The sequence below is a fragment of the Rhipicephalus sanguineus genome, chromosome 5 (genome assembly GCF_013339695.2).
Source record: "Rhipicephalus sanguineus isolate Rsan-2018 chromosome 5, BIME_Rsan_1.4, whole genome shotgun sequence".
Lineage (NCBI taxonomy): Eukaryota > Metazoa > Arthropoda > Arachnida > Ixodida > Ixodidae > Rhipicephalus > Rhipicephalus sanguineus.
In genome coordinates this window covers 75934334-75957595 of record NC_051180.1, presented here as the reverse complement: position 1 = coordinate 75957595, position 23262 = coordinate 75934334, and the positions used below count along the sequence as shown (strand labels likewise).

The 23262-nt window shown below is 48.6% G+C and overlaps 1 protein-coding gene across 1 annotated transcript in view; it reads right to left on the bottom strand.

Moving 5' to 3' along the window:
• LOC119393790 (protein FAM214A-like) overlaps positions 1 to 23262 on the bottom strand; it is a 109823-nt gene that overhangs the window by 31720 nt on the left and 54841 nt on the right. The window contains 1 exon segment of the mRNA XM_049416363.1: positions 18576 to 18663. Within this exon segment, the coding sequence (XP_049272320.1) occupies positions 18576 to 18597 (22 nt within the window). The 5' untranslated portion in view covers positions 18598 to 18663.

Genomic DNA, 23262 nt, shown 5'->3' with positions numbered 1-23262 from the left:
ACCATGAGGACAGCTGCCGAGCACCGTAACAACCACTGTACCACCGTGGAGGCCCAGTTCTAGACAAGGTCAAATTCATCCATACAACCATCAGCTCTGATTAGTTGAAAGGACGGCTTCTCCACCCGTGATTGGCTGTTTCAATAAATAAATAAACAAATAAATAAATAAAAGAAAACATACCGGGACTCGTGACTATTCCGCCGATGCTGACAGTGGCTGTGTTCCAATTCTGGACAGCATCGTAGACAGTCTACGCTGACAGCTTAGAAGACAGCATCGAGGTCATGTTGTCCGACAAATGGAACGCGTCTAGAAGACGTCTACGCGACGTGATGCCACCTAGCGTCGAGAAGAGAAAGCTAAGAAAAACAAACGTAAATGTTCTTTCTTTAGCCTCTTTCGTGTTCAGACCTATGAAAAAATTAACGTAGCTTACATTAAGCGCCTGTAAAAGCGCCTACTGGTGTACAGACGACCATACCGGCGAGATCCGAGCTACGCGAGCATTGCGCTGAGCCGCCATCTTGTTTGGACAGCAAAGTAGCCTGCATCGTTTTTGTCTTTCGCGAAGCTGTCTATTTTGCCGGCTACGTGAGAATTGGAATGGGACTTAAGATGGCCGCTGTCCACTTAGCTGTCTATTTAGCCGTCTACGGTGAGTATTGGAACACACCCAGTGCCACAGTGCCCCCTAACCCATCACGCATCTTTACTGCACATTCTCTCTATATATGAATTTTTTATCATCGTATTCAGCAGGAGCAGCATATACTAGGTATGCTGCCAGGCCCACTTCTCCTGTTTGTTCATTTTGGAGCCTCCCTTTATTCGGTGCACCTTTTGCATGTAAGTGCTGCGACCTACATACAGGTTCATTTGACGAGGCTATACACGAAGGTGACGGTTGCCAGGCGAGGAATGTCTCGAACGGGATCGGATGACCGGATGTATCGAGAGGTGAATAAAGGGCCAAGCAGTTGAGAAAAAGAAATCTAAAGAAGCGTCATGGAATAGCGCTAGCGAAAACCTAAGCTTGAAAGCAGCATACACGGCTTGCTGAGTGAATTCCATCTCACAAGCGCCAACCGCGTGATAAATAATGAAGACCCATACGAGTTCGGTACAAGTCACCCCCTTTCTTCATTCATGTGCTTTTTCACTGGGTTGGTATTGCTGTCCCAGGAATATGTGTAGGTTACACGTGTACAGCTCCGAGCCTCAAGGTGTCGCGGCAGGGTTCAGAGAAGCTGTCACACTCAAGGACGCATGGCGTGCATTCCCAGCGAGCTTTCCGACCTGCCACAGCCAAAGAAGTATCGACAAATGGACACGCATATACAGAGGCGCGTACGCGGGTTTGAGCTCGCCATTTCGACCGAGACAGTGCACAACTGATGGATGCGACGGAGCGCGAGGAGCTACGAAGCCAGCAACGGTATTTCAGACGAGTTGTGCACGCACGTCGTAAGTACAGGAGGAAAAAATGTTTCGCCTTCGAGACATTGGCCTAAGGCGTCTCGAAGGCGAAAGCCACCTTCTTCTTTTGCTTCTTCTTTCTCTTCCAGTCGATTGTACGTTACGTCACGTTATGTGAAGTCATACTGACGTCACAAAGTTCTCCTGTGACGTCACGATCATATGATGGCGTCATCGCATGATGATTTTTTGGATCACTCCGTGTTGACGACGATGAGGCTCAGTTTTCGTGTTTGATGACGTATTCGGCTTTCGTTTCGTATTCGGTACAAAAGGCGTGGAATACGAGCCATCCTTGGGAGATACGGAACGATCGTCGACAGGGCGGCTAACTATATATATGGTGAAGCCGTTCTCTCGAATTATAATCGATTTACGACCACTCGGGTTTCTTTAAGCACATAAGCCGAAGTCCACCGCGGCATGCTTTCGCATTGTTGCGATATATTTTCGGACTGATGCAAAAGTGGGGAGCAATTTACACGCATACACATCCCTCACTGACCTTTTAAAGCTACTGCCCCGCCACGGTGGTCTATAGTGTTTATGGCGCTCGACTGCTGACCCGAAGGTCGCGGGATCGAATCCCGGCCGCGGGGGCTGCATTTTCGATGGAGGCGAAAATGTTTGAGGCCCGTGTGCTTATATTAAGGTGCACGTTAAAGAATTCCAGGCGGTCGAAATTTCTGGAGCCCTCCACTACGGCGTCCCTCATAATCATATCGTGGTTTTGGGACGTTAAACCCCAGATATTATTATTATTTTAAAGCTACTAATACGAAGAAACAAGTTACAGCAGGCTGGTGATACAAATTACTGTTTGAAAGGAAAAAAACAAATTCCAATATATGATTCCATCAAACATGCGAGGGTGCCGACATCTGACCTAACAGAGAGCACCCGAATTCTCCTCGCCATCAACCAGTGGAAACTAAGAGTGAGAGAAGGTTTAAAAACAAGCGCATTCATTGCCGACGGCTAGATTTCTGAGTATATAGTGCTGCAAAAAACGGGCGGATGTGCTCGAGACAGAAGCGGGCGCAGTTTGTTGAAAGCCTATCGTACTGAGGCGACATTTGCATGACTAATTGCCGAAGGATGCGCTGTGCGCGTGCATACATACACAGCTGAAACCGAAGCGCGTTATATAGGCCGGCGTCAGTGCGAGACAACGGACGACATCATCCTATGCATCTGTCACGCTTATTCGCGCCAGGTGCGCGCGCTATAGAGAGCATTCCAGGCCGCTATAGTCATTTCTGCCTCAGTGACGGGAGCCCCTAATAAGCGCCGAGGAGAACGACATTGACAACACTGACTTGGCTTCCCATTCCAGTATCAAGGCTTAAGAAATTATAGTACAACACCATATACACCAAAAAGAAGAAGAAGAAGAAGAAATTTCTCACGCATTTGCGGACGGATGCACTCTTGAGGGAGCGGCATTTCATAGAGTGGGTGGCGCAGTTCAGGAAATAATACTTACCAAGAGACAACACAACGCTTACAGATAGGTACTAGAAAAAGCCAAACGGAATGACACAATCAAACCACTGGCGTGATTTCTTTCTTCTGCCACGGACATCACTGTATCTGCGTTTTAAAAGGGAACACGCGAGCACGTGGCGAATAGCCTCAAACCCGACGCAGGGCGATTCGCGGCGGCCGCTGTCGGAGACGAAGTGGGAAAAGGTGCCGCGGTCCCGCCAAGTGTCGGCACGCACGCCTCGCTGTCGCTGATAAAAACCTGCAGATATTTGCGTATCACGGGCCGCTCCCTGTATACATAGGATAACGCGGATATGACAAGCAGATCTGAACGCGGCGGTCTGCTGTATACAGCTCTGCTCAAAATGCCGCCTTGCCATTGGCTTGTGTGTGCGCGTGTAACACATAAAATCAAGATACAGCGAAATATCATTAAAAAAAAAACGGTACGGCCCTTTGCTGCGCGTGAGTGCTACAACAGGCGCTACAATATCAGGCTGTTATTTGTCTCGTATATTTCGCGCATCGTAAAGACAGATGCGTGGTGGGAGTGACAGCAATTCGCGGAAAAGCGTCAGCCTTTCCACTTTAATAGCGCCATTCGAATATCGGTCGAATTGGGGTTTGAGGCTATTCACCACGCACTCGCGTCGCGTATTCCCTTTCACATTGCTCACGATAGTACGTAGGGAATAATCAATCAATCAATCAATCAATCAATCAATCAATCAATCAATAAATCAATCAATCAATCAATCAATCAATCAATCAATCAATCAATCATTTATTTAACGTGCCCAGGAACAACCGTGAGGTCTTTGTGCAGGCGCACGCAAAAAAAAAATCAATAAAAATAAACAATACAATACAGACAGTCTTCAGAAATAAAAAGAGCAAAAACACGTAGACAAAGAGAAATGAACACAAAAGGGGAGGAGTAAAATAAGACAATATGAGAAATATTGAAGGGGAATAAAAAATTAGATTGCACATATACAACTATGCGGAAAGACGGAGAAGGGAAGACTTTGTACATTGTGCCATACTATGTCAAAACAGTGCAAAGCTCAGATAAAAACGATGATTGTGGACTATGAAAAACGTCAAGATCAAGAAAATTAATATTATAAAGACTTTGTATTCTGTGAACGGTAGAGTGTTGGAAGAAGCAGGCGGGTACATGAAACGGTCTGTTCTCTCTGGTTAACTTACGCGGAATTCGAAAATTACCACAATTGAGAAGTACAGGGCAGGATATGATACCGTGGACTAGCTTGTAGAGAAATAAGAGATCAGAACGATTTCGTCGGCAGTGAAGTGATGGCAGTGATAATGATTCAGCAGTACTTGAACGAGATCCAGAGTCATTTTTAGCAAAGCGATGGTTATATATGCTGAGGAATTTTTTCTGGACTCGTTCAATGGTGTTACCGTTGGATTGAGCAATGCCATTCCATATCACGGTCGCATACTCAAGTTGCGGAAGACATATATATTGCCGTGTACAATTCGTGTAGGGCCATGGGAGACCTGAATTCTCGAGATATTCTACAAACACATCCGAGAGAACGAAGGCCCCGCATAGCAGCACGCTTAACGTGACAAGAAAAGTTTAACGCGCTGTCAACAACACCACCAAGATCACTGATTTCATAAACCTTGCATAACGGCACAGAATTGACAAAGTATTGAAATGACACTCTAGATGTTTTGCGAGTGATAGACATGAATTTTGTCTTTGAGGTATTTAGAGAAAGGTTATTGCCGTTGCACCATTCGGAAAAAGAACACAAATCTGACTGCAGCAAGCGACAGTCGTTAACTGAATGAATTTCCTTAAATATCTTGATGTCATCGGCATACAAGAGGAAAGAAGAATTACGAATGGCAAAAGAAACATCATTAACGTAAATTAAAAATAGGAGTGGGCCTAATACCGACCCTTGAGGGATCCCACTAGTCACTTTATACAAAGAAGAGGTTTGGCCATTTACGGCAACATAACAAGATCTATTGAGCAGATAGCTGTGCAAGAGATTCACAATCGACAAGTCAACGTCAAAGTTCGCAAGTTTAACCATAATCAGTGTGTGGCTGACTACGTCAAAAGCCTTGCTCAGGTCACAGTAGATTACGTCAACCTGTCCTCTCTGAGAAATAGGTGTGGAGATCTGCGTCATGAAACTAGCAAGATTTGTGGTAGTTGAGCGGCCAGCAAGAAAACCATGTTGATTTTGGAATCAATGAGTTTTTCACACTAAAAGACAATACTTTGTGAAGAGCCAGTTCGAAGATCTTTGATGTGGCACATAGTAGAGAAATCGGGCAATAATTAGAAACATCTGTCTTAGAGCCCGACTTAAATACTGGAAAAAAACGATCAGTTTTCCACATGCTAGGAAATGTGGAAGTGTCCAGGCAGTTATTAAATATCGTAGTCAGTACTGGGACAAATATAGTACCATATGCTTTTAGTATGGCGGAGGGGATGCCATCTGGGCCACATGATAAGGATGGTTTTAAGCGCTTAATGCATTCGCTGATAAGATTTTCATCCAGCGACAAAGCACTGGATGAGCTAACTGCCTTGGGCTGTTGTCTGATATCAGTGCTGGAGTCTGAGGCCTTATAAACGGATGAGAAATGTGTGGCGAAACAGTCAGCGACGGCATGCACTTCTACCCCATTTGAGTCTAGTAGTCTGAAGGACTCTCCGCTTTTGCTAGACCGTTTACGTACATACTTCCAAAACTCAGCCGGCCTGTCAGAGGCGCTTTTTTCTAAGAATTCAATGTACGAACTATGATCCCGTTTATATAGGCGTTTAGAGAGAGTTCGAAAAAAGCTGAACTCTTCCTTCCACTCGCTGAATGGAGAACATTTAGATTTCCTGTGTGCGTGATCTTTATGCTTCAGTGCACTGATAAGTTCAGATGAGAACCAGTGGGGATATTTACGTGTTTAGGTGTATACTGGGAATAAAATTAAGCATGCTGCTCAGTACAAGCTCCGTAAACCGATCAACCTGTGACCACTCAACGGTGGACAAGTGATGATAGAGGCCCGTGTAATCACCTCGCTTGAACGCAAATCTTGGAGATTTGTTTACGTAACTGCTGTAGCTCGTTGTTTCGGCTGATGCAGATAATCTTACGTTAAGTGGTGGGTGGAATTTGTCCGGACGTACAAGAGAGATGTTGGAGCGGGAAACTTCAAGGGGTTGATCGTTTGACACACACAGGTCTAAGACGTTGCCACTGGAATTGACGACTGAATTATGTTGCACTAGGGAATTAAACGCCAGAAAGTCCAAGAGCAGGCTGCACTTTTTCTCAGTGAAATGATTGTAATGAGAAAAGGTAAGCGTGCTCCAGTCAATTCCAGGTGCATTGAAATCCCCAAGAACAATAATTCTGTGCCCACTATGAGAAGATATCACAAGTTCAATAGAAGACATGACATCGTGAAACGATGCAGGGGAAATGCTGGGCGGTAAATAGAAGCATCCAATCAACAATTTTTCACGGCGCTCAAGGTTGATTTCTAGCCAGATCGATTCTTCGATAGTTTCTAGGTCTTTCCGTCTAACGGATTTCAGTGAATTGTCAATGGCAATCAGCACGCCACCGCCTTTCTGTTTGGTTTCACTGAAATAATAATAATAATAATAATAATAATAATAATAATAATAATAATAATAATAATAATAATAATAATAATAATAATAATAATAATAATAATAATAATAATGCTTCCCTTTCATCGTTACGTAATGTGAGACCATACAGTAGAGATCACGCAGTATGCGCGTGACAAAACGGAATGCATTATGCTTAGTCACTCCGGCAGTTACATCATGAAAGAAGACACCGAACAAGAGATAAGAGCAATTACAAAAGTCCTCGACAGAACTATGGCGTAGTCTTGGTCGTTAACAGCGCTTTATCGAAGCCACGGCGAGTATTGCTATGGAGAGGAAAAAAAAAAAAGGACGTTGCGACTTCTCGTGTCGTGCCGTAAGGTTGCTCTATAACAGGTTACCGCTTCCGGGCACGGATATCGTTACACTTAAGCCCCTCACGAAAATCTCCATGCGAAATTGCTACGTGAGCGCATCCGACCCATTAATCGAAACGGAGGCTATCCCACGTGATTAGCCTCCCCTCGCCCCCCTCCCCGGGTCTTAATGAGTGGGCCAATTAGATACTAAAATACGAGCGCGCCCCGGGACAACACGCAAAGGTCAAGTTACAGAGCAAAGAGTATATGCACTCGGCGACACGACGTAGACGGTGTCACACATTGGCGACGCCGGGGGGGTTCAAGCCGCCCCCCCCCCCTCTCCAAAAATTTTTAATTTTGCATGTGTATACACGCACACATAAAAGCACGCACGGACATACACAATAAGGTAAGTGAGCGATGTAAGCTTACATAAAGTTGAACACAGCCTCAATGTCACTCTGATTAAGTGAAGCGATGACGTTCACGTAATCGAGAACGCGAAGATTTCCGGTTTTGACAGCTTAGCCAAGAAAACAAACAAACGTGGAACTGAAATGGCGATCAACATCGCACACACTTCCTCAACAATCAGGCTCACATCTATACACGCTGACGCTCTCTCCCTCTCTTCCTCCATCACGAATGCGCACGGTACAGGTATACCGTAGCACCGAGGAAACGCTGCTTTCCCAGCTCAAGTAACGCAAAACACGGCACACCACACACACGGAGAGCGAGAGAGAGAGGGAAACCGTGTTACGCCATCAGCTGACGTCCGTGACAGCCGCGCCCCAAACACTTCCTCGTTTATGGCTCCGCTGTCCCCGCGAGAACACACACACCACAGGCGTTAGTATATGCTGTGCCGCTCTATACGGTGCGTGTCTGTTTTCAGCACCGCAGTTGCTGCTGAAAGGGAGGGTAAGGAACACACACACACACACACACACACACACACACACACACACACACACACACACACACACACACACACACAATATATATATATACACACATCGAGAGAGAGAGAGAGAGCCGGAGCAGCGTTATTTCCACGGGGTTTTACACCCCCCGGAAGTGGTCGGTATACGCGCAGTAGTGTTCCCCAAGAAGAAAACGTCGCCCCAGCTAAGAGAAACAAAAACGGAATCCTTTTTTTGGCGATGCCCGTTTTCTCGCCGCGGGGAGCCATAAATGCCCGAGCCGCGAAAAAACCCGCCGCCAGATGCATTGCGAGCTGCAGCCGCTCGAAACTGATCCCGGAACACGCCGTCGGTGCCGCAGCGCACATATACGTATGCATGCAAGGCGAAAATGAATCTCGCGCGGACTTTGCCCACACGTCACGACGACGAAGCAGGGAAGGAAATCGGGGTGGGAGGGAGGCAAGTGAGTCGGGCTAAATTAAGGACGCGTTCGCACAAACCTCCCGAGAATCATCGATCTGGGAAGAAGCCCTGCCACGATGGCCTTCCCTCCGGCATGCATGCACGCTCCATCGTATATCGGCCGCACACTTTTTAGCGCCGCGCATGGCATGGCACGGAGATGGGGCCACTTTTAGTATTTTAACGTCGCTCGCCCGGGAACGAGCTGTTCTCACTCTGGCAGGCGCCCAAAATGCGCCGCCCTATACTCTTTCGGCAGGAAGCCGACCGAATAAACGCGCAGCAGCGCCGAGGAGACCTGTTTTTTTCGCGTTTAGGTAGAGCCTGCTTCATCACCCTATCGGGTCTCGTCCAGCAGATTTGATGGAAAGTGAGGGAACACGTGCACGCTTTGTTGCAAGCGTGCACTTCGCTTTTACGAGCTTGTTTACGCAGTCATCGTGTCGCATCTCGGCGGTCAGAAACGAGCGAGCGATAAATACGCTTCCTCTCGTTCTGAGCGATTAGGCTGCTCCGCGATTGCATCATATATTTGCAGCTGTGGCGACTGCCTCCGCCATTAACGCTGCGTTTGCCGCGTTCTGCGCATGCGGTTGCCAGATCTGTTGCGCTTAATGTTGCGAAGAAGGAGGCATCAAAGGGAGAGAGTGAAGGGCAAACGGAGAAGTGGTCATAGAGGAAGCACCTAATTCGGGCGATAACATCTGCTTCGTTCGCTCTCGCATAAATCTCATTTCACTTGCAAAGAAGAAAATCACGAAATGCGCGGAAACGTGAAAACGTGTTTTCGTGTGTCCTCGCCTTGATCGTGCCGTTCAAATTTGCAGATGTTGCACCAACTTGTCCAAACCAAAGCGCTCGTTATCTATATATACCAGGGGTCTCAAACACGCGGCCCGCGCACTCTTCGCTGGCGGCCCGTGGCCTGCAGATGGCTGCCTTCACCCATATTTATCGTGTGGCACCCCATGCATGCAGTCACCAAGTGTTGGAATATAACCGTGCAACAAAAGCTCTCTATTTCAGAATCGGCGTCCAGATTTTAGTCACTCTGGAGATCGATATCGATGTTTCTCGAGTCCTGAGGCCCAATCCTTTTCAAAAATGGCCCATATATGAGACCGACAACAGTGGCGTAGCCAGGGGGGAGGGGGGGTGAGGGCACACCGGGCCTGTGCCCCGCCACCCCCGATTTTTTTTTTTTTTTTGTCATAGCATACAGAGCAGAAAATGACACTCGACCACATCTGCCTACCCGGCCCACACTACAGATCAAGGAGATGCCCCTCGCCCCCTCGAAAAAATATTTCTGCCTACGCCCCTTACAAAGAACGGTCACATGCTTTGGAATGGCAATTCGTTAGCTGAAGTTTCGTTCAAACTCTCTCCCCCCGCTCCAACCTTCTGTACTGTCCCGGCCCTAGCGCGACTAAATTTCTTGACTGCGGCCCGCTAGCTGAGATGAGCATGAGACCTCTGATCTATAAATACGGGCTCATCAATACAAGGATAGATGATTTGCTGCTTGCGCATTGCAACATCTAATGCCTGCACTTTAAAGTCGTAATTATAGTGACGCTCTCGCAAGCGAGGGTTAACCTAAAACCTAAAACGAATGCGCGACCTCGAGAGATGGACTGGTGGTAGTGAGTAGGGAGAAAAGTAAGAAAGGCAAATCTAACGAGCACCATATCTAACTAGCATAAAAGATACAAAGTATGCTGCTCTATTGCAGGTAACATGCACGGCGCATCGGTTAGCACGTCTGCCATCCCCCCCCCCCCCCACGCATACACGCAAACGATATATACGTGTCTATATATTACACTCAACTGCAGCTCATTGAGGCTTACTGCAAGTTTCACCGCAAGGTTCGCTTTGCATTACTACATATACTTGTCTTGCATAACACAGCTATAACAATCCTACAAAAAAATGACCATCTATACATAATGCAAAGCTTGCTTTGCGGGTGTAGAACGCGCATACAGTGTCGTAGCTTTTCACAGCTAGAGCAAGCAGATTGCCTCGAAAGTAAAGTGGTGAAATGCCCACACGTGAACCAGTCACGCTTTCGACACTCAACAGTATGCACTTCGCTCGTTCGTCGTCGTTGGTGGCTACAGCAGCGGCACCGAGGCAACAACGACACGGATCAGTGTGTCGGCCCTGCAGCGCCCCATTTATTCGCCGCTTAGCTTTTACCTTCGAGCAGCAGAGAGGCACGAGGGGAGAAGAGAGAGAGACGGAGAGAGAAGCCTGTGGTCGCGATACGCGGTCAGCAGCGCCCATACGTCTACACGAAAGAGCAGCGAAGTAATACTATACGGCTCGGCACAGCAACGTTTGCCCCTCCACTCCTCCCTTCCAAGATCTCCTTCTCTCTCTTTTATCGCGGCAGCGGACACGTAATAATGGGCCAGATAGAGCGCCTCACAAACCCAGCAGCAGGAAGAGGGAAAAATCCTTGAGTCCGACAGCGATAAACCGAGCGAAACAAACGAGGCGCTCCCAGGAGGGGGCAAATAATACACAGGCAAAAAAAAAGTAATAAAAGAAAAGGAAAAAAAAGTAAGAAACACTGGGGGAAAAGGAAAACCTATAACGGTACAGGCAAAAACTCCGTGGCAGAAACGGAGCCGCGCTGCTGTAACGTACAGCATATGGGAGGGCGAGTCCTCTGACGGAGAGGCGTATATAATGCATCTCGAGAGACATGCGCAGCTGAGCGGCGGCCCACAACCGCGCGTGGCGTACACCACGCAACAAAGTTGGGGCGGCATGCATACACAGATGATGTTTTGGAGCTGTCCTGTATATGCAGTAGCTGGGGCGCTGACAGACTTGCAGACCGACTGATGATGGCATATTTACGTGGTCGTCGTTTCAGAGTGTATTCTCGCAGCGCTGCGAAGTTCATGTAGGAGAACAACCAATATAGCGTTATGGAGTAGGGTAACTCTTAGTTAGCTTAGATGACCCATACCTTAGCTTCATATATAGTTGATCAGTTAACCGAGAACTGAGTGCTACCAGTTCGTTACGTCTAGACGTTATCCGCTCGTTACCGCAGCCTTGACCGTGTGATCACTAACGCTTAGCCAACGTCTAAGCCTTACTAATCCGTCACGTGAGCATAAGTGGGCTCCACCGGTGACAAGGAAGGAGCAGTTCCTTACATGCTCGGCTGGTCTCGTGATAACAGACGTTTTTCTCCCACCTTAGTGGCACGGCCAGAACGCTCCCAAGCGAGACACCGAAACAGCCACGAAATACTAATACGATCGTTTTGACAGTGTATAGGTCACTGATATACAGAGTCAGACTGTCCGCAGTCCTCTTTTTGTATGGCCCATTTTTAGCGCTCCCCGTTTGTAATGTATGCGCCAGTTAGGCTCGTACGGTATGTGATTAATGCTTGCCTTTAACAGGGCGATCTGTTTGCGTGTGTTAGTTCGACATAAGGCAAGCCCTCTAAGTTATAAGGGTGATGTCGTCCATGAGACTTTCTGCGCACAAATCTGAATGCAGGTTGGGGTGAAGGGCATGCCAGGACGATGCTCTACTTCGGTTTCTATGCGTTTAATTACTATCTACCGGACTCTTTCCGGATTACGAATGATTGCCGTTAAATTCCCTTTAAAACGGCCAACGAGAGGTTCGAAACGCGCTTCACACTCGATAAAATGGAGGGGAAAAAGTGGATAGACTGGTATACTGCGGTACATCAAAGAAAAAAAAACATAGTAAAAAAAAAGAGGAAGGTGCGGGAGCTGTAGCACAAGAGGTGTCTATAAAAGCCAGGGTAGATATGCTAATAGTATAGACCGCTAGAAAAGACGGCAAGCCGCACCAACAGTCAGCGTGTCTTTATAGTCTATCACAGTTTGCTCTCCCGATGACACAAAGCGCTCTTTTAGGTCTCGATTTTCTCCCCTTCGGAAAGCCTAAACACAGCCTCAGTGCCCTCTATTAACGCAATAAAAACAACCTCAAACGTACGTCTTCTTTTTTCGGCCGAAAAAGCCCAATTGAGTGCGATCAAATGGGCTCGGCGGCGCGGGTAGTAAACGCCAAATGGCCGCGTGTCATGAAGATATCGCGCAGTATACAGCCGACGCACGTTATACCGCAGAAGCCTCATAAAAAGACCGGAAATGCGAGAGGAGATAAGAGAATATGCGAAAGGCAATGAGGCTAACCAGGAAGATACATAAGCATGCAGTCTTGCTACCCTACATCGGGGTAAGAGTAAAGGAAAGATGGGAAGTGGAAAAGGGTGAGAGAGAGAGAGAGAGAGATAACATAAAGACAAGCGAAGCACGCCGTATGCGTTCTTAATCGGTGGCTTCCGCGCATTGCTTCAGAAACAAAAGCTACCGAAAGCCGGCCGCCTTAAGGAACTGGTTCTGTGGCCGTCGCTACATAACCGTAGAAATGTATAGAAACGAAAGAAGTGGAGAGGGCGGCAGGGCCTAGGCTTGCCAAGAAAGCTGGGAGAAAGAAAGAAAGCAAGGGGACAGAAAGTCTTCCCCGGTGATACGGCATGCCATTTTTTTTTTTTTTTTTCTGTAGCCGCCCTTCTTTATCACCTCTCTTGCGCGGCCTTTAAACAAAGTTCGCCGCATTGCACAGTCAACGCCTGACTGCGCAAAGCTCCGGGAACGAGCGCGGTCCTATACACTACAGCCCACCAAACTTTATTACGGCGTTCTGTCTTCCCCTCTATAGCCCGCCCGCAGCTTTCACTGTGTCTCGTGCGCCCACACTCTGGCATACCTGGGCTGCCGCAGCCCCCGCCTCCCGCAGCGGCTCTGCCTTCACTCACATCAGATGCAGAAAGAATGAACTAAAAAAAAAAAACAGAGAGAGGAGAGAAGACGAAGAAAAAAGAAACGAGAAGAAGCGACAGCAACGCGAAAACGTGGGAACCGGGAAGAGAAGCGGTGCACTTGTATTCTCTCGCTTCGTACGGGTCTAAGCGGTGAGAGCTTTGAATATAATAATTGTTGGGGTTTAACGTCCCAAAAGCACGATATGATTATGAGGGACGCCGTAGGGGAGGGCTCCGCAAATTTCGACCCCCTGGGGCTTTGCACCTAAACCTGGGTGCACGGGCCTCAAGCATTTCCGCCTCCATCGAAAATGCGGCCGCCGCGGCCGGAATTCGATCCCGCGACCTTCGGGGTTGTGAGCTTTGAAATGTACCACGGTACATACTAAGCGTTTATCGGAAAGCTAGAACTTAGAATACCAACGATACACTGCGTACAACGAAAAAGCCTTAGATGCCTCGTCAAACGCGGAAATTGACCGTCCTCGTCAACACGAGTGATGCAAAAAATCATCATTAGGTGATGACGTAACCATATATCACGTCACAGATCTGTAAACATTAATACGTCATCGTGACGTCACGTAATGACGTCATCACATGACATAATCGCTTGTCAAAGGTTCGCCGATCCCGGAGGCACTGCAAAACGTCGCGAGGTGCAGAAAGTTGTCGGGGGGATCCATACTATCGATTGAGAAGGAAAACAAGAAGATGGCTGTTGCGTTCGAGTCATCTCAGGCGAATGCATAAGGGGCCGTGTGATTATTTTTTTCCCCATTGCATATTTCCCCGCCGTTTACAGTGACTATCGGTGTTTATGGGTTCCCATAGTGAAGCGGGTCACTCACGGAGGCTGAGTGTAAACAATGCGCCGATCACGGACGCAAAGAGTAAACTGTATATCAGTTCCAGGGGTAAGAGAGGACTGGGCCGACAGTCACGGAGGGCAAGAGAAAATTAAGCCGATCGCGGAAACTGAAGAAGTTCTGAGCAATTCTACGCGCCCGAAAACCCAACCTTCTTTATGTCACTCGATTTATTTTAGAGCACTAGGTCAATAGAGTGCCATGAATTTGGGGACCATATAGCTGTTTCTGAAAACCTCTACAAAGCGTCAACTTCGTGGGACAATCCCGAAACTATCTACAGAGGGCAGTGCAATACCGGGAATAATACCGCTCATCTCACCACGGTCACTCAGCTATCCCAAGCGTTTTTTTTTTTTTTCTCTCTCTTAACTCTGGATTAACAGCGGTGTCTCGACTTACAGCAGATGTTATAATGGGTATACTCTTACACATTCTAGGCGTGGGTACGCAACTGCATGTATGCTGAAGATGAAATCCAAATTATACCCTTTACGACGCCTATCTTTAGCCAGCGTACGATTGAAGAAAACTTTGCTTGACGAAGATAACAATCGCGCGTGCGTCGGGTATCTCGCAACTGCTTTCGCCGTACGGTAAGCTAATTTCTGGCGAGGACTGTTCATTTTCTTTATTTTGTTTTTTATGTTTCGGAGACGATTACACTAGATCACCGAAAAGAACGCCAGAGACATCACGGGTAGAAAAGGCACGGATTATACTACGATCAAGATCGAAGAATCAAGTTATACTATGATCATTAGATCAAGTATAAGGCGAAAAGAGCCCCCGCGGGAGCAATTAGAGATGCGCGTTCATTAATTCCAGGCCTCCCGGCAACGAAACATGCCAGTTCATTGGGAGGAGTATAGGAGTTGCCTGCAGCAGTAGCAAGCGAAGGTCAATGGAGCGCGGTATCAAATTATTCGCGTGCACGGCGCTCTGTTCTCGTAATAAAAAAGGCTCGAACGGCAAAGCCGCAGGAGCGTCCGGCCATGGCCGCGGTTACGCGGCTTTTCGGTGCGGCCTCTTCCGATTCAGCCCCTTCCACCCCACGCCGAACCCCTCTTGCGTGTCCACGGTTCCGTTCCTTTACTCAAAAAAATGTGTATCGAGCGGCGCACACGCACTGTAAGCTCGGTGGGCGAGTGAATCCACGCGGGTGCGGCTTCCGCTGTTCGCCGTCGTTGCCGCAGTCACGCCTCGCTGGTTGCTCGCTGCTAGCTTCTCTATCTGGACGTGCTCCAATGCGGAAGGGACGCGCATGTATACCACCGCCTGCGACAGGTGTTCTCAGCAAGCGAGGAGCGGGAGTCCGTGCCGGCTGCAGGTACAGCGAACGCGCTTTATACTGCCACTGGGGACAAAGTTTATACCTACCTACACACGCGTACGCCGATCTGTATATACACAAACGCCGATATGCGTAACCCTGAAGTTTCGGGCCATGCTGAAAAGGTGTGTGCGTGCACCTGAGAGAGGGGTAGAAATACCGGGAAGAAAAAAGTCCGGCCCACTCAGAGTATGTACAACAACAACAACAACAAATAATAAATAAAAAGAGTCCGAGATTTTACGTGCCAGAACCAGAATGGGATTATAAGGTTTGCCACATATTGGGGTACACCGGCCTAATTTTGATCACCTGGCAAGATTCCGTAATGTGCACGTAATGAAAATACACGGGCGTTTTTTTTTTTTTTTCGCGTACATCGATATGCATGCAGCAGCCGTGGCCGGTAATCGAACCCGCGCCCCCTTGCCTATAAGGCCTAACGGCTAAGCCATTATGTTGTGTGTGTGCGTATATATATATATATATATATATATATATATAGGAGTAACGAGGGAACACCAGAATACACTAAATCTACATGCCCCAAAAGGAGACCCTACGGCGGACGATGCACAGGACTTCAGAGTGTACTGAAAGGCGCGAATGCTATTAAACGTCCGTGCAGCGAAAAACGTCGTGGCTGCAGGAGAAGACTATACTCAATGGGAGAACTCACAAAACGAGATTTGAGACATTTATGCAGTAATCATTGCTTGGACAAAGCTGCGTCATAGGTGTTCATTTTAGGAGTGGAACAGCCTGGTAACATTACATATATATACTTCAAGGAGGACGAAAGCAATCAATCGTTGCTCGACTGATGCCGGTATGATTTTGGACTAGAGTCGCTTGCGCCAAAATATTTCGAAACTCAGTGGCTCCGAATCTAAGGTGAACCTTATCCGACACTCATTTTAGAAAATTAGCCTGCGTTACGAAACGAAGGTAAGCGAGATCACCAACTACCCACACCAACGACCTCACTCATCTTTTACTTGTCCACCGAACACGTCACCAGCGCTTACTCAGAGGCAACAGAACAGCCCTAAGAAAGGTACATTCGCTGGAAAGGGGGCCAACGCCCATAGGCCGCTGTCGCCAGACAAGCTCGAATATCCCCACTGACTCAGCAGGGCCAGCCACTGCCTGGCGGGCGAGGAGATACGGCAGCTACTGTGAGAGAAGGAAGACGAACAGTGCCTGGGTTGCGTGTTTCTAGCCTTGTCTTCGCAGTACGAGGCAGGACAGGACACGGGATACGAGGGAGAGTGCAGGGAACCTATGGGTGCTGACCGACCGTCGTGATGAGCTCGCTGACCCCACGCCTGCGCGCACGTCATTACTGAGAGGGGGAAAGACCAGAGCCGCTACCATAATCGACGCAGACGGTGCTGCCAGGAGGCTGGTGCGGAGGGTCGTTCGAGAACAGCTGAGCGAGCCGCGGACACCGTTCGACCTGCAGGCGGAGAGAGAGGCCCCTGGCAACAGCGCCGACCAGAACACCCCACTGGTGACCGATCAGTCCCCCACACCCCTCGCCTCCAGACACAAAAGAAAGGCGGCGGCATTGAAGCACGCCAGGCCTCGCATAGGTAGGCAGGAGGCACGGGGAGTGCGGGCTCTCTCCACAGCTGGCCGCCGCAGGTTCAAGGTCGAGTCGAGGCCACTGAACCGTACAAATATACCGTGCGCGAAAGCTTCGCCTCTGAACAAACGCACCTCTGCAAAACGCACGACCTCGTGACTCTTTCCCAACCAATGCAAGCTCGGGAGCACTTTTCGAGAAGGTCAATACATGCGCGCCAGAGAGAGGGAGTGGAGGGGAAAAGGCACATGACACAGGCTCACGACACACAAACGCAAGGTCCAAGAAAAATCAATCGCCGCTGCATTGATTCTTTCCCGTCATATGGCTCCCCCCTCCCCCATTTTTTATCCCCCTTCCTCGAATCGGAACGCGCGTGTAGTGGTGGCACTAGGCGACGTAATCGACTACGAAGACCGAGGAGGAGGATCGCGAGCCCCCACCAGCTGTCTTACCCCTTTTTCCTCGCAAAACACGGACCTCGTGACCGCTACGTGAGAGCGGCAGACACGCGTGTCACAAGCGTGACGCAAGGCCGTCGCTCTCGCAGGATCCGTCGAATGCGACCACGCCGACGCTTCCCAGAAGTCGGTGATGACCACGACGCCCGCCCAGTTTGCGTGCGCGGGTGCTGAGAGAACAAGGAGCGTCGCGACGGCCTTGCGGCTTGACCGAGGGACAGCCACTTGGACTCGCTTTGCGCTCTCGCTTTCAACAGGCCTTCGTAGAGAAAGCCCTGCTGTAAATCGAATGAATGAAGCTTCCTACAGGTAATCTGCTGCTGGCAATTAAACTAACCTATGGGCTACACAACACAAAGAGCGCAGCGCACTTTTATGCTCGATGACAGAACCGATACGTGGTGCATGTAAAACGGCGCTCCTCTCTATGAACCGAAGTCCGCCTCGGTGGTACAGTGTGGTTACGGTGCTCGGCTGTTGACCCGAAAGTCGTGGGTTCGATCCCGATCACGGCAGCCGCATTTCGATGGAGGCGAAATACTAGAGGCCCGCGTACTATGAGACGTCAGTGCACGTTAAAGAGCACCAGACCGTCGAAGTTACCGGGGCCCTCCACTACGACGTGGCTAAAAACCATATCATGGTTTTGGCACGCACAACTCCCGACATTATAATTATTATCTTTGAGAGGCGAAGGCGGACACTGGCTCTATCAATACAATAATCTTGCCAGTTAACTTAGCTCTTCTTCTTCTTTTTTTTTTTCTTGCTGTGCGCTGCTGTACGTGATTTCCACCCGGTGTCAGCTCATGTATCGACACGTGTGACGTTCGCTCACAGCAGGATCCAGCCACAAACCCACCCAACGATGGACGTCCTTCCGCTGTTCTTTGCGTTTGACGTTTCTGCTCCTCACAAATTTACAAAACCACAATTGGTAAGATCAAGTTGAATACAAGACGGAGTTCAAATTCCATGTGCGTCCATCGGTGATAAAACAAGATCGATCCACGCAGAATTGTATAATTTGCGAGGGACATTTTGCTCATGCACAATACAGGGAGAACACGGGCGCCGTCCTTACGAGAACGAAGCAGGGTACCGCGGCGACCGTGCGCGGCAGCACTCACCGGTCTCCGCGGTTGGTCTCATCCTCGGCAGCGAGCGAGCGGGCGCTGCGAAGCGCCTTCAGTACCTCCGAAGGAGCCGGAGAACAACCTGCGCACACAAAGGACAAACGCACAAATGCGGTTTTCACGAGGAACAGCGCAGGTAGCCATGTAAAGCAACGCAATATACAGTAGAACATGGTTACAACGAACGGCTCACACGGGACGATCTATGTTGCACAAAAGGCTTCAGTGGCGATGGTCACGCAAGATAAACAAAGAACGTGAATAGAACCCAGATGCTCATCGAAAAATAAATGTTCGCTACACCATACACGCGGAAAGCGTCGATGGAGGCGCAGCCATTCCTGCATACCTTGTGCCTGACACTCCCATACAAAAGATGTTCTTCCGACGAGCGTCCTGCTTCGAATCAATCGAACGTCACTCTCACCTCAATGTCTGTCCAACACCTGAGAGCACGGCTATGTGCACGCACTTCAGTCGAGACGATTGCAGAAAGGCGCGGCCTCGAAGTGAATCGTGTACACAGTCCCTACACCAGAGGTCAAGCACCGCTCGGCTCACAGCGGCGCCTGTAGCCAGCGCCTCATTATGTTGTCGGTCGCCTTCCAGGCTCCGGCTTGGCCGCCTCTTTCCGACCCTGACCCCGGCAAATATGTCAAGCGCCCCACGTCTACTTGTTTCTAGAGATACAGTATATCGTTACTTTATAAAAGAGCCATTACAGAGTAACTCTACTTGCTCCTGCAGTGCACCACGCGCACATGGCTGCCGGCCGACAGCGCCAAGGTGGACATATGGCCAACGGTTTCACTCGGGTGCGGAAATCAGCTCACAATACACTGTGGATTTTCAAGCAGCCAGGCCTCGCCAGCCGGCTTATCGCGGATGCCACCCCCGAGCGAACTATGAGGCATCAATCTCTACATACGTGAATTACACACACTTCGCTGTCACCCTCTCTCTGTGTTCTTTACTCCCGTCCTCCCTCACTCACCGCGGACTGCCGTTCAGGCGTCAGCTATAGCAGAGTGCTACGTTGGGCGAGTTGGTGCATAGCTTGAGGAATGATTTGTGGCGCCAACTGAGAATCAACCGAAAAAAAAAAAAGAGCCTGGCGTCCTATACTCCCGTCTTCTTGATTTTTTCCCCCTTGAATCTCATTCATGGCATCAGGATGGCCGCGCTAGACCGTTACAGTGCGAGACAGTAAATATTTTTCTTCCTTCCTTTTTGTGTATATATTTCCCTATACCAACAGGACAGAGAGGACGCCGTCCTGTTGTCCGCCTTCATTCTCATTTTTTTTTTTTCATTTTTCTTCGAAAGCGCTGGTAATGTATCAAGTTTCGCACATCCAGCATGGTAATCAAATAAAACCACGCTTGTCGAGGAGTACGCGTCGCTCCCTCAGGCTTTACCATCTTATTATTTACACGTAAATTACTGTACAGAAAGCTCTTTTTTATCAGTCTCTTCGGACGGGGAGAGAGGGGTGTAATACAAGTGATGACCATAAAAGTTAGCCAGGACGGAGCCCGGTTGGCTTGACTGCACTGGGGAAAGGGAAATAGGAGGAAAATTTTGGGAAAAGAAAAAAAGTCTACCGCTAATGTCGCCGACGTAGCAACAGTTCTGTGCTCCATGCATCTCACAGACGTTCAATCAGTTCGGTAATCTTTTGCAAAGGTCGTCCTTTGAGATTTCTCTTTCTTCTTGGCACCAGGCACGGCACCGGCCTTCAATGACACCGGCCACCGTGTCCGCAGGGAAAGGCTTGGTGCCGGCAAAACCTATCTGTCGCGGAAACAACTACAGTGGTTCACGCAATACGGCACCTATAAATACGTCAAGCCGAGACAATACAGGCTAACTGCTTTTGAGGTAAGGATCAACTGCGTGACCGCAACATGCGCAATATGGCTGGCTACATGTGCCCACCAACGACGCGCTGGTACAGGAGATACGCATCGCGCCGCATACAACTCTATACGTCTATATAGAACAAAAGGCAAGCAGTGTTGGAGGCAATTCATCTTCAGCTATACAGGTGCAGTACAAAACCGTCAACGTTAGCGAACAGGCCCTATAGACCGCCAATTATCGCACACTAATATTGTACTCGTTGGGACGTATGTGCACACATGGCACATGCAAGAAAAACGACGGGCGCTGTAGACGTGAGAAAGAAAAGCCGATGATATCACTGCACTGCAGAACGATCGATTAACGAACGAGGTGGAGCGTGTGGTGGCGCGCATTAACAATGCACAATACGTCTTACGTCAAGGATATATCTGGCTGTTAGACGTCGCATTAAAACCGCAAGTTTAACACCTCATTATAAAAGTCTAGATAAAACAAGACAAGAAAACCAACGATTCCGAAGGTCTAGCTCCCAGTGTCTTTGACGCAATGCAACGCAATAAAACCGCGCACTTGCATCACCTGTACTGTATCGTGGCGGCTCAGTTCAGACTGACAAAATATAGTATACGTGCATAGCGTTCAGGTATTCAAATGGCGAAAACAGTGAGTTCCAACAACTGAGCATTCGTGTGGCGCTATTGGGGATTTTATTGTCCTCATGCAGATTACATCGAAAGCACACAACAGCTGTCATCACGTTATTTCTTCACCCTTGAACGCTCGAGGTTAAACAAACAACTTACCATACGGGGGTCACACCTTTTGTTCCATATCCGCGCATGTATACTGCGCTTTGTGTTGCATTTAAGTCACAGACCAGTTTTCACCTATACTATAACCCAGCAGCAGTTAAACAGTCAGTTCTGAGGCGTATACCATTCCCGTCAACCCGAAGACAACAGGGGGGGAGGGGGCTAACTGTGCACTGAGGGAGGGGGAAAAAGTTAACGAACGCATTCTTACCCTGCCCCCGTGACTGATGCATTTGGCTTATCAGTTAACTATTTATCCCACAGGCATAGCGTTAGAGCCACAGAAAAAAAAAAGAAGAGACGAGAAATTGGGCAACGTAATAATGAAAATCCCACGGAATTTGTAGACAATTCAACCTTTATGCTGCGAGGCATCAGCAATTGTTACTCGAATTACACTTAGCAAAGAGACGAGATATTGGGCTACATAATAATGAAAATCCCGCGGAATTTGTAGACAATTCAACCATTATGCTGCGAGGCATCAGCAATTGTTACTCGAATTACACTTAGCAAAGTCACTGTATTAGGACCTTTGCACACGCGCTCACGTACAGTCGTGAGCAACATGAGAGGGAACACTCAAATTACCTTTGTCTTAGCGGCTAAACGCAGTTGGCAATCGAAAAAGTGTTCATAACACTAAACAGCCAAGCTGAAAGGTATCCCGTGCTATTTAATTCGTCCCATCCATACTGGTGCATTACAAGTAATACTTGAATGAACACGAATTTGGCGTTCCCTATCATATTGTTCACGACTGTACAGTTATGTGACCAAAGCAGCAAGCTGAGTACACCCGATGCCCCACCAGCCAGCAAAATGCCTATACTCAAGCTCGACGTCAGGAGCGTGCAGTCGAACGCCGAAGGCACGGCACAAAGAAACATCGCCAAAAGTAAAAAGAACGCTTGACGTTCGAAAACGCTGCGCGACGCGTCCCATTCTTTTGTTTTGTCGAAACGAGGAACGCGGCGAAGAGGCCACCGCGAGTGGCTTCGTCTTTGCGGCGGGAAGTTAGCCCGTCAGAAGCGGGGCGGGGAACGTTCGAGAAGAAAGCCGTAGTTTCCGGCCGCCCTCCCCGCGCCGCTCGGGAAATCCTCCATCGTATATATAACCACGGGCGACCGCGTAATCCACTTTTCCAAGTATAGGGTTGCACGGCTTCCTGCGTGGGTCGGTCGTTCCGCGCTGGAACAGTACAGTGACGTCACTAAGCGCCCCTTTCTTGCTCGTCTACGGGTATACAGAGTGCGCGGAAAAGATCGAGTAACAAGTGTATTGCAATGCTCCGGCAATTTACGGTAGAAAGCGACGACATGTTCCTACGAGAGGTATTGATCGACACCGTCTGAAACGTTTTATCGATTACAGATCGCCAGGCTTGTTTCAAGTGCGGGGGTAAATATGCGACCAAAAGGCGAGAAGCGACAGACATGTAGTGCTAGAGAAAAGGATACATCTCGCTCGCTTAAGCCTGATAGAGCGAGAAAGCGATTCAGGCTCTTACAAAAGAGAGAGAGAGAGAGAGAGAGAGAAGAAGAAGAAGAAAACGAAGCTAGCGATTTGTCTGTATTGCCCACGTCAGCGTATGTCACAGCAGCGAGATTTGAAAAGCGTACCACGGCCAATAACTTCGATAAATCTCCTTTGTTTTCATCAGATTTCCCACAGCTAAAGTTTCCTTGGAAGAACAGGTGGTGTTCGTCTAGGAAGGAAGAAATACTAATTACAAGGCTACGCTGTCGAGTCCCACCACTGAACTTTTACCGTCACAGGTCGGGTCTGGCTCAGTCACCGTTATGCCTCCGCTGTAATGAGAGGGAATCTCTGGAGCACTTCTTTTTGACGTGCCGCAGATTTAAAACACAAAGAAAAGACTACTAGAAGAACCCCTGCGGAAGTTGGGCTTGAATTTGTCACTTCCGGTGAGTCTTTCATTTGGGGCAACCATATTTGGTTTTAGCCACAGGAGCGTTTTCAACGCTGTCTCTAATTTTTCA